Source organism: Pieris napi, chromosome 4 (genome assembly GCF_905475465.1).
Source record: "Pieris napi chromosome 4, ilPieNapi1.2, whole genome shotgun sequence".
Lineage (NCBI taxonomy): Eukaryota > Metazoa > Arthropoda > Insecta > Lepidoptera > Pieridae > Pieris > Pieris napi.
In genome coordinates this window covers 13,335,988-13,356,669 of record NC_062237.1, presented here as the reverse complement: position 1 = coordinate 13,356,669, position 20,682 = coordinate 13,335,988, and the positions used below count along the sequence as shown (strand labels likewise).

The 20,682-nt window shown below is 37.0% G+C and overlaps 3 protein-coding genes across 5 annotated transcripts; 1 reads left to right on the top strand and 2 right to left on the bottom strand.

The window, feature by feature from the left end:
• Positions 1-255: 255 nt before the first annotated feature.
• On the bottom strand, positions 256-3,507 carry LOC125048656 (granzyme K-like). The gene is made up of 5 exons (XM_047647445.1): positions 3,100-3,507; positions 2,533-2,956; positions 2,016-2,241; positions 1,085-1,219; positions 256-781 (listed from the first exon to the last, which is right to left on the bottom strand). Exons 1-5 carry the CDS (start codon positions 3,140-3,142, stop codon positions 527-529), a joined length of 1,083 nt encoding a protein of 360 aa, XP_047503401.1. The 5' UTR covers positions 3,143-3,507; the 3' UTR covers positions 256-526.
• A 77-nt stretch (positions 3,508-3,584) lies between these two features.
• Positions 3,585-5,789, bottom strand: LOC125048657 (protein-S-isoprenylcysteine O-methyltransferase). The gene is made up of 5 exons (XM_047647446.1): positions 5,408-5,789; positions 5,048-5,306; positions 4,866-4,975; positions 4,539-4,646; positions 3,585-4,245 (listed from the first exon to the last, which is right to left on the bottom strand). Exons 1-5 carry the CDS (start codon positions 5,621-5,623, stop codon positions 4,057-4,059), a joined length of 882 nt encoding a protein of 293 aa, XP_047503402.1. The 5' UTR covers positions 5,624-5,789; the 3' UTR covers positions 3,585-4,056.
• A 299-nt stretch (positions 5,790-6,088) lies between these two features.
• Positions 6,089-19,292, top strand: LOC125048655. 3 transcript variants are annotated; one of them, XM_047647442.1, is made up of 7 exons: positions 6,548-7,654; positions 12,583-12,779; positions 13,112-14,983; positions 15,364-15,552; positions 16,194-16,330; positions 16,826-16,914; positions 17,734-19,292. In XM_047647442.1, exons 2-7 carry the CDS (start codon positions 12,687-12,689, stop codon positions 17,802-17,804), a joined length of 2,451 nt encoding a protein of 816 aa, XP_047503398.1. In that variant the 5' UTR covers positions 6,548-7,654; positions 12,583-12,686; the 3' UTR covers positions 17,805-19,292. The 3 variants fall into 3 exon arrangements, with proteins under 3 accessions (XP_047503400.1, XP_047503398.1, XP_047503399.1); XM_047647444.1 differs by lacking the exon at positions 15,364-15,552 and having other exon boundaries at positions 6,089-7,654; XM_047647443.1 differs by lacking the exon at positions 16,826-16,914 and having other exon boundaries at positions 6,554-7,654.
• Positions 19,293-20,682: the final 1,390 nt, after the last annotated feature.

Below are 20,682 nucleotides of genomic sequence, written 5' to 3'. Positions count from 1 at the left end.
CCTGTGTCAAGTATCTTCACAACCTAACAATAGGTGTGGAGAAGCGGACGCAACCGTCGCATAGCATGTCGGGAAGCGAATAAGCCTCTGCTGTTAATAACCTAACTAAGGTCGATTGTTGGTGGTGCCTTGGGGTTTTAGTGGGTTTGCACCATAGCGAGACCCACATAATCTCCCACGCACTGAGCACTTATCAGTTGCACCTTGAGTAAAAAAAAGAAAAATAATAATAATTTATATTAACTAAGGCTTACAGTTCTTAATAAACAAATAAGTGTATCTGAATAAAGGCTATTATTATTATTATTACAGTACTTAATGGTTAACCAAGGCACATGTTTATAAAGAGGAATTAAGGAACGATAGCTTAAGGTAACTAAGGGCAAATCTAGATAAAACGAATCGCTAAGTATGACATTGGCATGTCAAAAATGTATTGGATTTAACAAACCTCCATCTTAATACTAATCTAAGAGATAAAAACTAACCGGATATTAAATTATTTATATGCGCACCTCACGGTTTGCTAAATAGTTATTATTAAGTTACTATACAATAGGAATTTTATTGGAAATTCTATGGTAAGAAATACATACGTAATGATAAAAGATTTCTGGCATAAACGAATAAAATAAAAAATGCAATATTGTTTTAAAATATAATTGATCCAACCATAATAGTGGTTTAAAGGTACCACGAAAGAGATGCGATCGACTAGTGCAATACCCAAGAGATACACTTTCTTGTGACGTAATACCAGCACTGGACCTCCGGAATTCATCTGGAAATTATCAGAAAGTCTACTTTACCTTTAAAAAAAGTCATGGGATTTTTAACTTTTATTGCAGTGCCTTACAAATTAGCATTAAAATAAATAGTTGTGGTGGTATCATGTTGTAATCCGGTAAAAGTAACCCTTCTTTAAAACGTGTTATCCAATACAATAAGTATTGCAAATTAAAACGTAAATATTACCGTAGGCGCTTTACGCCTTCATGAAAGTTGTAGCAAATTATTAAACTCGGTTTTTGATATAATTTCGTAAACTGTTATATTTCTAAACATTAGAATGTATTACAAATACCTTGTATTCATTTGTAGGCTTTCTGGCGATCAGACATAACAACGAATGTGTTCCTTTAATAGCATGGTTTGCATCGCATTTACGGGCTGTTGATTCCACAATACTAGTTTTCATGACATCACTCCCATTTTCATTCTAAAAAATATACTATGGTGGTGGCTAAATAGTACCTTAGTAGACCTACCATAGCTTTTCAAAGTTATGATATACAATTATAAATCGGTTAGAGATAATTTAAGCCGACCCTGTTGAACGCCCGCCGTCTTTTAGTTTCCGTTTACCTAATTCTTGTAATATTTTTATTAATCAAGTATTAAATCATACTCCTGTACAATTATGACAAGTATATTGTATGTCTGTTATCACGTTGCTCGACTAGAAGTTTTAATCTCTATACTTTTATATAAAATTATCGTGGTAATATAATTAAACGGCTCGAATGATTCTTATGGATTTTATGCATATTCAGTAAGTCTGAAAATCGGCTACTATCTATATTTTAAACCCCCTAAGTGATAAGACAAATCTTATTTTTTAGACAAATTTTTTTATGATACGGCATACAAAATACATACAACCTTTATTTTTTACCCCTCTACGATCAACCCCTATTTTTTATTCTTGTATTGTTTTATAGATAGTAGTAGTAATATGCATGGCAAAACAACTTTTGCCGGGTCAGCTAGTAAATATCTAAAAAGTAACTGTTAGTTCATAGTAGTCATGTAGTCAATTGTGTAGTCTTACTACCGATGTACTTGCCGATGAGTAGGGATGCCTACAAATTCAAATTTAATGACGTGGAATAAGTGATACTTGTATCTTATGTTCCATAATAAACATATTTTATTTTATTTTATTTTACACAATTGACTACATTTAATTCCTATTTGACGCTCTGAGAAATATCGGTATTAAAAAGTTTAAACACCTTGTAAATAGACCATCCGTAGACCATAGTTTGTAAGTTATCCATAAAGTTACTGTTATACAATTGCAGTGGTTTAACTTCAATGCTCGGGTTAATTCTCATCAATGCTAAGGGCACGCGCTTTTTTGGATAAAGGACCACGTCTGTCACGTTGTGTACAGAACCGTCAGATAGAGGGTTGGTCGAATTCGCGATAACCGTATGGTAACTTCTACCTGTGGCCGACCTGAAAGCATTAACATTCAAATATATTTTTTTTAATATTTTTTAAGTTGAAAGACCTATTATTGGAATGAGTGTAAATACATTTTTGCATCTGTTTAATTTATCTTTTTAAAGGCGATTAGCTTTCTACGTCGCCCAAAGCGAATAGATACACAAAGCGTTATAACATAGTTAACTACTCTAATAGTATTTACCTTCAACAATGTAAAACATTAAACATATTATGTAGAAAATACACGACACTTTAGGACTATATAAGAAACTTACCTTCCCAATAAAATTAATTACTTACCCATTTCTATACAGATACGGCAGCACATTAATACAAGTAGATGCAGTAAGGACCCAATTTTTGGTTAAAAGCACTCCACTACATGTTTGCGCGGTAATATTTGAGAGGGTTTCAAATATGGCAACCAAAAATGGCGCTTGTGCGGGAAAATATTCTCGTGCTATTTTATCATGAAAAATATTCAAAGCTGAAATACCGATCCGGTAATTGTAGCCTTCGGCGGAATTCTTCATATCAAATAAAGCTTGATATGGACTTAATTTATCAATGTAATTTCGTGATATATTTTCATGGTGTAAATCTCTGTATACGCTATTAAATTCTTGAATTTTAAGTATTTCATTCAATAAACGTGAATCACAAATATCGATGGTAATATTCTCATTTAAGTTCTGGAGACTCGATTTAAAAGCAGTTTCGAAACCTAAAAACATACATATACCGTTACTACTATGCCGTGTGGCTTTAGCTTTAAAACCCGCTATTATAAATTATTTAAAAACCGCTGAATAATAATAACGATTAGTTTTTACAAAGATTTGTATAATGGTCAACAATTTACCATACCCGGTACATAATCCAATAAGAAAATAAAAATAGTGGTTGCCATTCTAATTCAACTGTGTAACTACCGAGTTAAACATTGATTTGAAAACATTGTAGTTTGTTTTCAAAACTTATGAGGTAGGCTCAGAGATTCACTGACTTTTGTAACTACGCTAGCTAAGCTACTGTTTTATTAAGCAGATTTCACTGAGGTAAAACGTGTGGAGCTCTACAAAGCTCAAGTACGATATCACATGGAATACTGCTCACATCGCTAGGCTGGTCATCTGCGTCTCTATGCGTTGTCTACAATGTGTACTACGAAGTGTCACAGTCCGTTTCACTAGGCATTTTCTTTTGTAAAGTAGCGAGCTGCGAAATTGTCTCCCAGTGGAGATCTTCCCTTTAAGTATTTAAAAAAAGAGTGTACTCCTCCCTCAAAAGCCACCAACACATAATACAATTTTATAATATTAAGGTTACTGTTAGTGAAATTAAAGTAGTCACTCAGATCAACATTTATCTTGTACCATTCACAACCAATAAATACATTTTATGTTACAATCTTTTACAATAAATAGATATTACAACACATCTTCTAATATACAATACTACAACAGAAAATATTCACTAGAATTTAAATATCAATGGCATGAAATTAAACAATAATTTTTTTTTTGAAATATTCAAAAATGCAAATAATGTTTGTAATATATGTAAGTACATATTTACAGTGAGTTACTAAATAGGAACACAATGAGTTGTGCTTGACGTTTAAATATGATTGAGTTATGACCTCTTATACTTTACAACTGATAATCAATTGTTTATATTTATTACAATTATTAACTATCACATTACACATAAAAACCATTTTATGTTGTAATGATGTATTTACAATTCTACTCCTCTTTTGTTATTTTTCTCAGTTTATCACCATGAGTATCTCCTGGTCATTTTGTGACTTGAGTTCAACCATCACCAGCTGTCATCAGGAACATATCCTCTGACAAATGGGATCCCAGTGCCAACCTGCTTCTGATATTCAAGGTAATGGTTTCCAAAGAAAGACACAAGGAACATTTCCTCTGCATAAATACGCTCTTGAAAGAAAGACCATGACACTATGGCATAGATCACCAAGCATATTGGGTTTATAAGAATCATCTGAAAACAATTTGATTAGTTAGCTGTAGTAATAAAACATGCTCACAGATAATGTGCTAAATGATCTGCAGGATTCAGATCATTATAATTTTACAACTAATATTATTAAAAGACCTAATAAAGTAAAACAGAAAGGAATGCAAAAAAAATTAAATTTATCTAATGGGAGTTGCTTAACTTTGACACAGAAATTTTATTTATTTATTTATCCCTACTCCTAGATTAATCAAAACAAAGACAAAGAGAAATCAAGCCTTCAGAAATGGAAATAATGATATAGCATAGACACTAACCTGTGTACCGATTGACCAATAAAACCAACCCATGTAGCTAGGATGTCGGCAAAATGCATACACTCCACCTGTAACAAGTTGATGATCTGCTTTCTTTACTGTTTGTACCTGAAACCCATAATACATATACAATTCAAAAATAAAGCATTGCACATATTTTAAATATTTAGTTTTGGCTTACTTGCTATCTTTTGTGAATTCCAAAAAATCATTTTAGCCCATGAATAATAGTATGAATAGTAATAGGAAAAATAATATTAATCACATTTATTACATCCTTTTGAATATTTTTTTAATCATTTACACTAAAAAAGTCACTCAACTTACATGATGATTAAAGTTGGTTTTAGCTGTAAACATAGCCATTTTCCTCCACACTTCTCCACTAATACACATAGCAACACCTAGCATTGTCAACCATTGTGCTGATTTGAGGCCTACAAGCAAAATTTATAAATAGAAAATTTTATACAAACAACAGAAATTCAATATAATTATATAAAGCTTACCAGGAAAGAAATAACACTCAACTGACATCTCAATCCAACTAGCGATTGCAGCAAGCCAATACTGATAACTATGATTTAAAATAAATGAATCAATAGTTAATGTTCTTGGATTTGTAAGTGCAACAGCAAAGAATTCAGAGAAATGAAATATTGAAAGTGCTATTATATACAGGCCAAATGCCCTCCATGCTGCAGTTAATGAAGTCAAATATAATCCTAATGCGAACACTGATCCTAGAAATGCTGATCTTAAGGCAACCTGAAAATCATAAAGAAACAATAATTACTATAATTTTCTAGATATAAATTACTTTGAAAAGCTTTATCCTATCAAAGATTAATATAATAAAATCCACTTACTTCATATGGGAAGCCTTTTAATGAATACCGAAGGGTAAAATTAAGTAGGCATAAATACAATGCTGGTCCCCAGTACTTTAACGCCCACAATTCTGATGTGTGACCCAATATGTTTCCAGAAAATAGAGTCACCGTCAATATACTAGCAGAAATACAAAAATAACTAGAAGCCACAAAAGCTGCGGAGTACTTCTGTCGATTTATCAAACCACTCATAGTGATGCCGGATCTTTATTCTTTAATATTTGGAATAGCACTACTGTATAGTAGAAAAGGTCATCTCAGATAAATTATTTATAGTCAATATAAAACATTAAAAAGGGTTAAATTAAAGCGGTATTTATATTACTCTAATCATAACATCACTTATTAATAATTTACCACAGGTGACAGGCTATTTACTGCAAGTTATATCTACATCGAGCCAAAGAATAATAATTGTGAAGTGTCAACAGTCAACAATTGACTTCGCAACTATTAATCTTTGATAAAGTTGATAATAAAAATATGTTTAGATACTGAGTGTTCGCATAAATTGAAAAATAACGTAACATCAGACAGAGGAACGGCACCGTGCCTCACAGATTTCTAAAATGCTTGTCTTAAATTCTTTAGGCCTTAGTCTGAAACTCTTTCCGGCGTCGGGACGTGACGACCCATTCCCATATGCTGTTGCTTTCAGGCTTCAGCGAAATGGGCAGGCATGACTAAGGCCACTGTACAAGTACAACTGTATTACAGAAGATCGGCGTGAAGTAAGTCAATAGGTTCATCTTATTGTACTCGGGTTTCGTGCGGTAAGTGAGTAAAACGGTTAAAGTATGAAGGTTCAGTTTGTTACGGGGGGCTCAATTCTAACACGTTATTGTTCCTTACCGAGACTCAGATATCCACTCCGGCTGATACTTCCTACCTCTCCTGCCTGTGGTACAACTTGAAACATTCCTTTGTGCCGCGGGGAGGAGTTTGCGTGTACACCAGGGAGTTTATTTTTCGTTTCGTTGTGGTCGCTCAGCTGGTGACTTTATTGCATACCTTACTCGTAGATACCCATCTAGAGGCAATTGCAACTTAGCAACGTTTATTGCTATGTGGACGACAGCACTGGGGATACTCCTTATACTGGCCATGACGGTATTTTTCGGGCAGTTGTTGATAAGTACCGGAATATACTTGTGTCTGAAGTCGAAACTTTGCTACATGGAGTGGACTGGGGTCGACCAAATGTAGTCCACAAGCCCAAGTTTGCGCGTTTTCCGCTGAATAATAAGTAACTCCTCCTCTCCTTAAAGTCTTAGCGAGCATAGTGGTACTGGGAGTTGACATATCCAACGACGTTAAGTTTCGCGGTAATTTGAAAGGATAGGTTAAATTAGCCTCATCATAGATCATACTTCACTCTGGGCTAGCTTCCACCTGTATATAGCGTAAATTCAGCCCCACATGGACCACTGATCTGAGGGGAGATCAGTAGTCCAGTACCAAGCCCTATTCAATTAAGAGCAGCGGTTCGAATTGGTTGAGGTAGCGTATGGTTTAGTGAGTATGCAAAGTAGCGAGTCCTATATAAGCCTCTACCTCAAAGCAGTCGCACCGCGGGAGAGCATGGGTAAGGCATTTCCCCTGAAAAAAATAGTGGCTTTTGTGGGCGCCTGCCAACTCTGAGAAGGGAATCACGGCTGTGCACTAGGCCACTAGTGTAGGTTTGTTGCCATACCTTACGAAAATACCTTAAGAAACGTAAGTGACTAAATACGAAACAGATTCAGAAACCTGATGCCAAGACTTTGAGGTTGTAGCTCTACTATTTTTTTTAATGAAGATCGCAGAAACTGTTCACCATAGATATATATTATAGTAGATTTTACAGAGGTGCACACAAAGTACGTGATGTGACCATGGCAACCCCAATGTTTTGATTTTAGTACTTTTTGTTAACGAAAAACTAAAAGTGAGAATTTGAATTTTCGTGTAATTAATTTAAAAATTATTTGTTTTTCACATTAAATATTTTAAAATGTATAAATAATGTGTTTCAAAACAGATTTATCTCTTTACTGAAAATAAAAAAATCAATTTTTAGTTTTTTCAAAGGACTGATTAAAAAAACTTAGTACAACCAATTCACCACTAAACTCGCATTAAAATGTAAAAGATATTCAATAGTTTGCAATGGGTCAAGTTAGTGCTGTTAAGTTTAATTAACTGACGTAATCATCTATGACTACATCATCGAAATTACGTACCATACTGTAGGTGATTGATTAACGTGTCGTATTGAAACAGTGATGTGTTCTGAGAAGAACATATCAGAATAGATACGGTCGTGTGTTCTGAAAAGAACAGTTTCATCGTGTCGTAAGACACGGTAATATGCCCTGACAAGGGCAGTTTTCAAACGTTTTCGTCGTGAAACAAGAATAATTTGTCCTGAAAAGGACAGATGTTAGACGTTTAGTCGAGAAACGTAATTTGTCCTGAAAAGGACAGTTTTTAGCGTTATCGTAAGGCTACGATACCGAAGTGTTCTGAGATGAACACGTTCGTACGCTTCGGCGGCTGCGTGCGGAAAAAGGCCAACTTTTTGCCGCGCCGCATTTTTATCGCCTACTCTGGTACCTGCGCAACCAATCAACGCTCCGCATCTTGGCACCACATGTCAATATTAGTTGTAAGTGTAGGATAATTTTTAAGTATAATTGTACACAGTTTTGTAAATAAATATCATTCATTCATTTCACTATTCCATCTTCACCTCTTCTCTACAAGTAATTAGGGAGTTTTATTTTTACATCGACCAAGTAATTCTGAACCAGTCAACCCCGAAGCACAATCCCTAAAGTGGTGACCCCGAGAAGAACAAGCCCGAAAAGAACAACCCCGAGAAGATCACCAAGAACATTGAAGATGTCGACAACAGAAAATTCCGATGCAGAGCGTCAAACTTCATTAACACCGTCGAGCCAAGAAGTCTCCGGCATTTCACTGTCGCTCCGCGTGCCACCACCTCATCCGCAACAATCTACCATCGACACACTCATCGGTGAAATAAGAAGATTGTCTTCGGAAGTTGCTGAGCTACGAGCACAACCTTGCGACAACTACCGAAACCGTCGCCCTCGCCACCGTTACCTATCACGCTCGCGGAACGCATCTCCACATCACAACGAAAACCGACGAGAGTCGCAGATGGAAGACCGAAGCCGAAAAAAATCTCCGATGCCGTACTGCTACTACCATCAACGCTACGGTATGGACGCGAAGAAATGCGCACCACCATGCAATGTCAAGCCTATTAACCAGTCGGAAAACTAAAAGTAACGCTGGCCGCGGCGGGAACTGGCGTTACCGAATCATCACACCGCCTTTTCGTTACCGACAGGGTAACGAAACTTACCTTTTTGGTCGACACAGGAGCCAATATCTCCGTGCTACCAAAGAAAAAAGGCTCACGCGAAAAACCACTGCCGTTTCAACTCTACGCCGCCAACAACACTGTAATTCCTACATACGGAGAGAAGTCACTCACACTCGATCTTAACCTTCGAAGACCATACACATGGAAATTCGTCGTAGCAGATGTGTCCAAGCCAATCCTGGGAGCAGATTTCTTACAGTACCACCACCTCATTGTCGACGTAAAAAACCGACGATTGATCGACGGGAAAACACAGCTGGTAACTAACGCTCAACTCAGTACTGCGGGCATACCTACAGTTCGCAGTATAGACATTGGGCAAAATTACCACAGCATACTAGCCGATTTCCCAGGCACAACTAGACTCACTTCAATGAAGCTAAGTCCTAAACATTCCGTCGAACACTTCATTGAAACAAACGGACCGCCTCTTCACTGCAGGCCACGCCCCATTGCGCCGCATCGCTACGAAATGGTCAGGAAAGAATTTCAGAACATGATAAATCAAGGGTTATGCAGACCAAGCAAAAGCCCTTGGGCATCACCTCTTCACGTCGTGCCTAAGAAGAGTGGAGAGTTACGCGTGTGTGGCGATTACCGAAGGCTCAACGCCATAACCAAGCCCGATCGGTATCCCATACCACGCATACGTGATTTCACTTACCAACTCGCAGGGAAGAAAATTTTCTCCACACTTGACCTCAACCGCGCCTACCAACAACTACCAGTCAGCGAGCAAGATGTGGAGAAAACCGCCATAATAACACCATTCGGCCTTTTCGAGTTCCCGCGCATGTGTCCTGGTCTAAAGAACGCCGGCCAGACATTCCAACGCTTTATTCACGAAGTACTGCGCGAACTCGACTTCGTATTCCCTTTCGTTGATGATCTACTGATAGCGTCAAGAGACGAGGAAGAGCACCGAAAACATCTACGCACCGTATTACAGCGACTAGAAGAATACGGCATTACTATCAACCCATCAAAATGTGTTTTCGGCCAGCCAACTGTCGAATTCCTCGGTCATCAAGTCACAGCGGAAGGAATACAGCCACCCCAAGAGAAGGTACAGGCTATCACAGATTTCCCAAAGCCACAAACCGTAGAGGAACTGCGACGTTTTCTCGGTATGATAAACTTCTACCGCGAAAATATCAAAGACGCCGCCACCATACAAGCGCCGCTAAATACCTACCTGCACAACATCAAGAAGCGTGACAAAACTAAGATCGACTGGACCGCTGAATCGACGCAAGCTTATGAAGCATGTAAAGAGAGCATAAAAAACGCCGCTTTACTCGCTCATCCGTCTCACCATGCGACGCTTGCGATATTCAGCGACGCGAGCGACAAAACAGCTGGTGCCGCACTCAACCAATTTGTAAACAACACATGGAAACCACTCGGCTATTTTTCGAAGAAATTCAGCGACGCACAGACTCGATATAGTACCTACGATCGAGAGCTACTCGCCATCTACATGGCTGTCAAATATTTCCGAAAAATGTTCGAGGGACGAGAAATCATAATATTCACGGACCACAAGCCGCTAACTTTCGCTTACACAAAATCAAATACAAACAGCGAATCACCGAGACGCACCCGACAGCTACTTTATATCAGCGAATTTACCACTGATATACGACACATCAGTGGGTCTCAAAATTCAGCCGCAGACGCATTATCACGCATCGACGCAATCACATGTCCATCGCCGATCGACTATAATCAACTTGCAATAGCTCAAGAGCGCGATAGCGATACAATTCAAGCACTCGGTTTACAGAGCAACTTATCTTTCAAGGAAGTAAACCTGCCCGCGTCAAACATCAAATTACTCTGCGAAACTTCGACCTCATACATACGTCCGTACCTACCTGTAGAATACCGACGTACCGCATTCGACGCAGTACATAACGTTAGCCACCCTGGAATAAAGACCACGAGGAAATTAATTACGCAACGGTATTTCTGGCCCTCAATGAACGCAGATGTCGGTAAGTGGGCAAAAGTATGCCTACAGTGTCAGCGCGCTAAAATACAACGCCATACAACAAGTCCATTATCAATATTTTCACCAACCGAACGATTCGAACACGTGCACATCGATATCGTTGGTCCGCTACCTACCGCGGCCACCGGTCATCGATACCTCGTGACAATGATCGACAGAGCGACGAGATGGCCCGAAGCATACCCACTATGCGAAATAACAGCCGAAGAAGTCGCCAAAGCATTATACGAAGGTTGGATATCCCGTTTCGGTTGCCCTGCTACAATAACAACGGACCAAGGACGCCAATTCGAAAGCAGAGTATTTGCATCTCTTTCTCGCTTACTCGGAATTGAAAAAACGCGTACAACATCATACCACGCACAATGTAACGGTATCATCGAACGATGGCACCGTGTCCTTAAGGCCGCAATGAAAGCAAGACTACAGACCGCAAGAAGCTGGATTAACGAGTTACCAACCGTCCTACTCGGATTACGCGCCGCTATGCGAAGTGACACCGGCGTAAGCGCCGCCCAACTTACCTACGGATGCAACATACGCTTACCCGGTGATTTCTTATCAACGACCCGAGATAACGTCATTATGGACTCTGCCTACATCGATCAGCTGCGCGACGCAATACGTAACTTGCAACCAATGCCTAACCAACCACACGGCAACACAAAACCCATATTCGTACACCGCGACCTGCAGACATGTGAATACGTATTCGTACGCATAGACGCCGTAAAGAAGCCATTACAAGCACCCTACGACGGACCCTATCGCGTGCTGAAACGAGACAGCAAGATATTCACGCTGCAGTTACCTAACCGTGAAATGAATATCTCTATTGACAGACTCAAACCCGCCTACACAATCGCCGAGCCAGATGTGCCCACTGATACAATACCGAGTACCTGCAACAAGCAAATCACATCAAGTGCGAGCGAACTAGATAAACCATCAAATAACATGAAACATCAAAACGAAAACAACCTGAAACATCAAAACGACAACAACCTGGAACATCAAAACGATAACAACCTGAAACATCAAAATGACAACGACCTGAAACAACAAGACATTGGGAACAACTCAATACCTACAAGGACAACTCGCCGAGGCCGCGTTATACGCCTGCCGGTACGCTTCGCTAGAGGGGGAATCCTGTAGGTGATTGATTAACGTGTCGTATTGAAACAGTGATGTGTTCTGAGAAGAACATATCAGAATAGATACGGTCGTGTGTTCTGAAAAGAACAGTTTCATCGTGTCGTAAGACACGGTAATATGCCCTGACAAGGGCAGTTTTCAAACGTTTTCGTCGTGAAACAAGAATAATTTGTCCTGAAAAGGACAGATGTTAGACGTTTAGTCGAGAAACGTAATTTGTCCTGAAAAGGACAGTTTTTAGCGTTATCGTAAGGCTACGATACCGAAGTGTTCTGAGATGAACACGTTCGTACGCTTCGGCGGCTGCGTGCGGAAAAAGGCCAACTTTTTGCCGCGCCGCATTTTTATCGCCTACTCTGGTACCTGCGCAACCAATCAACGCTCCGCATCTTGGCACCACATGTCAATATTAGTTGTAAGTGTAGGATAATTTTTAAGTATAATTGTACACAGTTTTGTAAATAAATATCATTCATTCATTTCACTATTCCATCTTCACCTCTTCTCTACAAGTAATTAGGGAGTTTTATTTTTACATCGACCAAGTAATTCTGAACCAGTCAACCCCGAAGCACAATCCCTAAAATACGAATCGACACAAAAACTGGTCATAATACGTATTCAAGCTTCGTCCACTTATCTGGGATGCTTAAGTGTTTGTTAAAGGATGCGCTGATGTAATCGCCATAATGAACGATCCGTGGGATGTCAAATGTGTCCGACAATCTGGCCAATATGTGTCGTGTATTAAATTAAATGGTGTACCCCTTCTACCACCGGTTGTAAGTAATGTTTTTTTATATTAAAAACTACATGTAAAAGTCGATTTTCGTGTACTACATGTAATATTGGTACTTGAATAGAAGTTTAAGCTGTATAAAATCATCATAAGTATTCAAATTTATCTATAAATCTGAAGACTTAATGGTTTGAGCTTTATATGTTTAATTCAAAAAATAATTATGAACAACCTTTGTAATTTTTGCTTATCCCAGTGCTTAATTGGAATCAGGTATTGAAGGTTTTGTTAGTAAGGCACATAATATGTTTGTCTTACTACTTCTTGAATCTCTTAAATATGTTTAAACTTACATATGTTTAATTTACATTACAGCTCTCCAAGGAATGTCGCAAAGAAATGCAGTATTATAAATTATTGGCAATAGAAGTTGAGAAAAGAATTCAAGCACTAAAAACATTTTTACTTGAAAGTGATGACACAGAGTCTACTGAAGACAAGACCGATGCCCCTGAACTTCCTGAGTCAGAACAAAATGATAATTCACCCAATGATAAAAAAGATTTCAATTCTAATTCAATTATCACAAAAGATCTGGAAAAAAGTACCCTACAGGTAGAATCTCCAGTAACAGAATTAGAGAGTTTATCTAAGACCCCATCAAAGTTTACAATAGACCTAAGTTTAAGCATTAATGAAAAAAATGGTTTCCAAGACACAAATTCTATTGAAGTTCCAGTCAGAGACTGTGAATGTTCTAACGAAATGGCAAATAATGAATCTAAGATTGATTCTTCTAAAGTAGTCGAGGATAAAATTGTCTTTAGTGTCAGTGTAAAGAAAGAAGAATTAACTGAACCCCTTTCCAATCATCTTTATGAAGATGATCCTCCTTCTCTTACTGCAAAAAGTTTTACAGGCTCTTTGAACAATATTCATACAGATAGCAAAGGTTATGAAAGCATTCCGCTATCTCGCCAAAGATCTTACACAATTTTAACACCCAGTCCTATGCTGCTTGCACATTTAGAAGTCCAGTCTTTGAACACTGGAGTTGAAATAAATTCTATATCTATGAGTGAGTCCACATCTAACCTATATTCTCCTAATAAAAAGCGAAGAAGTTGGGACTTGGAATCTGCAAAAGTAAAGTGGTCATCTATGGCACTTGAATTAAAGCAAAAGAACATTGACCAAGCTAGTAAAAACCAGAAAGCTATTACTAAACCAGCTAGAAAGACGCCACCCTCTGCATCAACACACTTAAGAGCACGGTCCCTTGCCCGGGAAAGTACAAAACGAATTACTAATACCTATACTCCAAACAAATCGGAACCCATAACAAAACCAAAAAAAAGTCAAAGTCCAGTACGAAACACCACAACAATTGGTAAGATTAGTAAAACTCCAGTTATGAAAGTGAATCCTAAAGAAATAGAAAAGAAACAATCACCAAAACCAGTTGTATCGGAGTCGGAAGACCCCGCCACTAGAGTCAGAGAACTTTATGAAAAAATACAAAAGCAGCAGCTTGCCCAAATGGCTACTTTAGTGGAAAAACAAAAAAAGGAGCAAATGCTTTTGCAACAAGTTTTTGAAGAGCAGAACAACATGTTATATAATCAACTCCAGACTATTTGCCCAAAACCCCCAAACGATGTTAAGGAAGCATGGGTTGAGAAAACAGACAGGGGCCCTGTTAGCTTGAACCAATTAATCAATTATAAAAGTTCAGACTCTTGTGAAAGTCCCGTCCAATCCACTATTACAGATACTAATACCTACTTAAATCGTTGTGATAATGTTCTTAAAAAGTCAAGAGACATTACATCAAGTATAAAGAAAGGAAAGGTCAGTCAGGTCGCTGAAAAAAGCCCACCGAAACCGACACAGAGCGTAAAAAGAAGCCAGTCCCCTGTACGTAGAAATGGAACTTCGAGAAAGCTAACGTACGACACGTCTTCTGATCGTGAATATGAACTTATTTTAACCGACCGGACGAACGATACGATGGCAGATTTAAATGTGACTTTTCCGTCTGACAATAGTGACGAATGCCCTTACACTCCACCGAAAAATACTAAAACTAACCGCAAGAACGCTAGCCCTACAGCGATGCCTCTTGCGGAGCCTTGCAAGTCCACCGACAGAGCTATTAAGAGCATGGAGGAAACTATACATAATTCCATTAAAAGTATGTGTTCCAGAAGAGCGCCAAGTGTTTGCCGGCAGACGACCCCACAAGAGGTAAATACCTTATCAATAATCTTCAATATGGTGGATCGCAATCATTTGGTAGTTAATTTATAGCTACAGCTAGACATAGAGAATGTAATAATTTTTAAATATTTAAATATTAGCTGCTTTCTAAATTAAATTTTTAAATACTCAAGTTACAGCATAATGATAAGAAAAATCAGCCTTCTTAACAATTTTAAATATCTCTCTCTATTTTAAAGATACATCACGTTTGTAATATTTCGCTTCCGTTGCTGCCATTATTACTTTTGAACACTTCCTTCTCTACCCTATTTGTATCATCTTCTAACCTTCTCGTTCCCGGCCTCCTTTTCGATCTTTATTCCGATATCACGCTCCCAAATAATTTTCGACCAATTTGTGATCAGCGCGCAGCGGCAACAAAGATCGTGGCGTATGCCAAAGGTTTCCTCGTGCGCAGACTGATGCGCACGGAACGCGTGCAGGGCACCGTTCAGACTATCAAAGACGCGTTGTTATGCGCGCTGCAGTTGCATCAGGATCGCGAGGGTATCAGAGGGGCTGATGTTGATTTACATAGGCGCCTGATTCAGCAGGTAACTACACACGTTTTAAGTTTAATTTGTCTAAATGGTTTACAAGGTTTACTTGGAATATTATATGAGCAGTGTTGGCCTAGTGGCTTAAGCGTCGTGTGTTCGAATTAATGGCTGTGCATCAATACAAAGAAATGTGTCGAATTTACACTTCTTCTTTCGGTGAAGGAAAACATCGTGACAACACCGGCATGTCGTAGGTCGGTACAGAAAGCTACCTACTTATCTATTAAATAAAATTAATCAAGGAAACTAATGCAGATTGCATTAGTTTCCTTGATTAATTTTATAGTAGTAGCCAAGATTCATATATTGTTGTAGTCGCACTAGATTTGTATTATTTACCTAAAAATATTGTAAAATATTCTCAATTCGTAAAAATTTCAAAAATTTTAGTGTTTTTGTCTTTTCATTTGATAATAGTTACCCATCTTAGCTGAGATAGAATTCAGTACATAAAATTTAGAATAGGTAGCTAAAATATTTTTTTTTTTACTGAAAATGTAATTATTATCTTAGAATGATCTGCGCACACTGTAAGTATATTACAACTTTACAATTGCTTATTATAAAAATTGCAGCGGAAACCACGTCTATTGTTGTTTTAATTTTATGATTAGAAACAAAATGTGGCTTTTCAGATAACAGCAGCGTGCTACTCTCTCCACGATACATTTATAACGAGCACTGCTGCTGAGCGCTGCGCCATGATTAATGCAGATCGTGGCCGAAGACGCTCACTTGCCAACCGCCCACCTATAAGGCAACATCGACCTACGTAAGCATGAGCCAATTTTATTAATTTAGGGATCTGAAAACGAGTCTAGGATTGCCAAACAAGTAACAAATACGTTACAGCAAATGTTTATACGATTGCTCAATCAAATCTTTAATCGTTAATACACAAACAGGTTACTTAGTTTTAATGAAGCCATAAATATATAAAAATACTCTCTTACTTTTCATAAATTTAAATACAATGTTACGAATAAGGATTTAAATTATAATATTATAATGGATAGCGTTAGCCTTCATCTGTCATATATGGAGTTTGTAACTAGTCTGGAGCAGTCTGTTTGTCTATGATAAACACAGCTGCTAACTAATTAATGCTATATCTATGCGTTGGAGTTTATTAGTTATGGCACGTAACTTGGCCGATTGCGTGGTGGGTAAAAATTTGCGCATGTTCTATAAATGAGATTTACCAAAAAAATTACAGCGCACCTGACAGAATTACTTAGAATAACAATAAATAAGTTAATACACACAGGGATCTTATGTCACAAAGTCACTGCGGTGCGTTTCCCGCGCGCAGCAAGCGATCGACGAACGCGTCGCTTATGACTCAATCCAATTATGGTAAACAAGTTAAAGTTCTTTGTGCACGCCGTTGTCTTTTGCTATATCGTAGTTCTTTGGTGACGTTCTTCTATTATTTCTTCATTTACGATTATGTTATTTTCTGCTCTTTGTTGTTTTTTATTCTATGTTAGCTCATAAGAAAATATGGTTGTGCTATTTTTTAATTTAGCTTTTCATCAAGACTTTCTGCGGTTTTTGTTGGTTTAGCTTTTTTAGATTTAGATATGCTAAATATCTCTAAGCAATCATAAAATTTATCCAAAATAATGCATTCATTATTTATTTCTCATAGCAGTCGATCAGCCTTTGGTCTTACACATAGCGTCGATTTTTTAGGTATAAGACCCATTCTCTATGACTTTCAATATGTTTTTTAAGCTACGAATTACTTTCCTAGAATAGATATATGTATTCTGCAAATTCCCTTTCATACTCAGATTTTTTGGAAAAGTATTTTAGAATCTCCGCTACGCGAAATACGCTTCATAATTCCAATCGACTAGCTCCCTCTATCATCTTATCGAAACCTTTGTCTAACTCCTTCGACCTAACCCTGTGATTTTTATAGTGCACGTTATATAGATTTATATTTGTAATGTTTTATGATTAAGATTAGTACATATACGGTTTAAAGTTATATATATTATTATATAACTTTAAACTATATATATAACTATAACTATATTAGTTTTAGCTTTCTTTTATTACTGGTTGCTTGAAAAAGATCTCTTTTAAGCTATATGCCTGCCCGATACACTCAGCCTTTAAATTAATTACCGAATTGTAGATTTATTGTTTAAATAAATGAATTTACAGAGACTTTTAGCGGCGACAAGAGCAGCGTACGCCGCTATATGCCGAGCCCGAGACGTCGTCCATGGCGCTGACCTTGTATGCCCGCCTTTATCACGCGATGTTGGCTGCGTGATTACACCTAAAGTAATCGCTAATATATTCTAATGCGCCGTAAAAAGATAATGATGTAAACGCCTTAATTACATTCACAGATTATAATATAATTAACTTGAAAGTACCATTTAGTGCTAAGTCTATGGCAAACACAACAGAGAAACCCAAGAATTATTTCACGGCAAGTGTGACCCTCTATCGCAGATATTTTAACAGGTCACGTTTGCTGTAAAACAATTGTCCACAGATACAACAATATGTCCTAAGATCATAAGCTAGAATATTGAATAACTCTATTTAGCATAAAGAAATTTTGCCGGATTGAAACATGGTTATTAATTTCCGTGCGTTCTTTTACATTTAAAGCTACACTTGTATATTCTTAATTATTTACATTCAATTTGTAAATGTTTACACATGATTGAGAGACGTTTTGTGTTTGCCACCTTTTAATATGAATAAGGTCAAAATGTTATCTAGCAAAGAAATTATTAAGTACCCGCATTGTCTTACGTACTAGGTAACTCAAACGTCACAAATAAACTTCAAATTGTGAGCCAACCTAAATTATTGTTACGAATCATATTTTGTAATAATCATGTTTATTATTTAACATTGTGTATGATTGTATTTATAATAACTAAGTATCGCGAGAACTTTACTAATTCAATTCCATCAACAGTACTTCCTTATATAATTATAGTTTAAGAATGATATGACCTTAATAAACTACCTGTCTTATTTTCTTAGAACGTAAAAGGTGAACTCGATTTTTTGCCAAAAGAATTGCTACTGTATTGTTCATAGTCATAAAGTACAATGTAAAACTGAAAAAGTACAATCACTAAAGTTCTGATTTTTATACCTTTATAAGACAAGTGTGGATAAACACCCCGTAGAAGCCTATTTCGTAAATTAACGCGATAGTGAGCTTTCCACACTTTTCTGCCGATTTTAATCGTTAAACAGTGTGCGGACGCGACGGTACTCTTGAAGACCGTATTCCAAAGCAACTGGCATTGAAAATGCAGACTTTAGCTCGTGGCTCTGTAGGAATCACACAAATGACTTCTTTAGCGTGCCTATATTGGGTTGTGACGGCGCTCTCTGAGCTTATTTGCTTTAATTGCGATTAGGGATAATTTGCAAATGTAGCTTTGTAGTTATTTATTTAGTCGCTCGAAATTTGGACTTGTATCGACGCAAAACGTTTTTGTCAAAAAATTCTGGCTCCATGAAAACAGACAAAACAAATTTAAAGTACAAATCTAACATTCTCGAATAAAGTTAACTGTCCATATTTCGCGTGACCGTTTAATGCTGTAGGTTTTAACAATAGTTTTATAAGCGCATGTAACTAGTCAAATTTCAAAAATGTTTTAAAAGTTTTGGCACAAATGCTAAATTTTCGAAAAGGGCACTATATTTTTCATGTAACCCATTTTACAATAAATATTTGAAAAGTATAAGTATTGTTTTCCTTTCATGTCATATTAATTAATGTTTTTTAAGAGGTAATAAGAGTGGTAAGGACAGAACATACAACCATTTATTATTATTTGTTAATAAAGTTGGTTACTGTTACATAAACATCTATGAAACGATTTCCGGTTAAATAATAAAGTGCCTTCCACACCAGTCAATGTATATGACCTATTCAGGCATACATACGTCCCATTGGGGCGATCCAAGGCGGCTATAAAAGACGATCACCGTAGCCCCTGTACACCCTTTTTGTTAGTGGATGCGTTGCTGGCCTTTAAGGGAGAAATGCGCTCTTTCTGAATACCTAAAGGTATCTCAGTGGGAAGAAAGAAATGCCTAGTAAATCACGAAGAAAAGGATCAGGAAATACACTCGGTGAGCTACTCTATTAACACGAATAAGTATGACTGCCTTATGGACTTTATAATAATAATAAATAAATAATAATTTATTTATTGCAAGAATATGGTACAAAAATGTGTAAGGTACAATCGTAAGTTCGCATATTCTGCCACACACAATGGCGCCCAAATTTGTCTTAAGGCATTTTACAGTATTAGTCAAAGTCAATTCTTATATTATTTTTGTATCGTACATATCATATCATACTTTATTAAATTTATATCAACTACAATGTCTCACGCAAATAATCATTTATTGAATAGTAATAGAATAGCATTTATTTCAAAAGTAATACAACAAGTCGCTTTTTAAAGACTCTAGTCGGAAGATCTTTTAATTCTTTTGGTAATTTATTGTAAACCTTAATTGCCATACAAAAGGTGTTTTTCCTAAACAGTTCCAGATTGATTTTTGGCACAGCCAATTTCTCCCCATCTCTACTTCTTACAGTTCTTCATTTCAAATTTTAAGTTGTTTTTTAAACCTTGTTCGTTTAAACTTTTTATTATAAGTGTAGTGTCATCTGCAAATAGTATACAGCTCTGGTGTTTAGCATCTGGGAGGTCATTTATGTATGTTAGAAAAAGTAGTGGAGCCAAAATACTGCCTTGAGTTGTTCCGTACTCATTTTTCTTAAAATTGGATCTATAGGTTTTTTGTTCTAGTTTACAAATCTTTGTTATTTCTACATATTGCATTCTATTTTCAAGGTAACTTTTAACCCGTAGCATTCTAATTTTTTTAAGTCTTTCATGACAAAGTCAAAAGCCTTTGTCATATCTAGAAAGATGCAACCTATAAGCATTTTATCATTTAAGCATTTAGTAATTTGTTTGCTGACTAGGGATTTTTTTTTCTAAGATTTTTGTTCTATTTAGAAACTAATATAAAACTAATGTAGAAAACAACAACTTGTTCATGCCGTTTAGCTCATTTATAATAGCCGTATTGATTTTATGTTAAGAGAAA

Excerpts from the sequence above, each read along its gene's own strand:
- LOC125048655 (XM_047647442.1), top strand. The coding sequence starts at position 12,687 with ATGAACGATCCGTGGGATGTCAAATGTGTCCGACAATCTGGCCAATAT. Across the intron at positions 15,553-16,193 it reads ATAGGCGCCTGATTCAGCAG|ATAACAGCAGCGTGCTACTC; the intron begins GTAACTACACAC and ends GTGGCTTTTCAG. Across the intron at positions 16,915-17,733 it reads TATGACTCAATCCAATTATG|AGACTTTTAGCGGCGACAAG; the intron begins GTAAACAAGTTA and ends ATGAATTTACAG.
- LOC125048656 (XM_047647445.1), bottom strand. The coding sequence starts at position 3,142 with ATGGCAACCACTATTTTTATTTTCTTATTGGATTATGTACCGG. Across the intron at positions 2,242-2,532 it reads CCGTATCTGTATAGAAATGG|GTCGGCCACAGGTAGAAGTT; the intron begins GTAAGTAATTAA and ends TAATGCTTTCAG. Across the intron at positions 1,220-2,015 it reads ACGGATGGTCTATTTACAAG|AATGAAAATGGGAGTGATGT; the intron begins GTGTTTAAACTT and ends TATATTTTTTAG.
- LOC125048657 (XM_047647446.1), bottom strand. The coding sequence starts at position 5,623 with ATGAGTGGTTTGATAAATCGACAGAAGTACTCCGCAGCTTTTGTGGCT. Across the intron at positions 4,976-5,047 it reads TGAGTGTTATTTCTTTCCTG|GCCTCAAATCAGCACAATGG; the intron begins GTAAGCTTTATA and ends TTTTGCTTGTAG. Across the intron at positions 4,246-4,538 it reads ATTGGTCAATCGGTACACAG|ATGATTCTTATAAACCCAAT; the intron begins GTTAGTGTCTAT and ends AATTGTTTTCAG.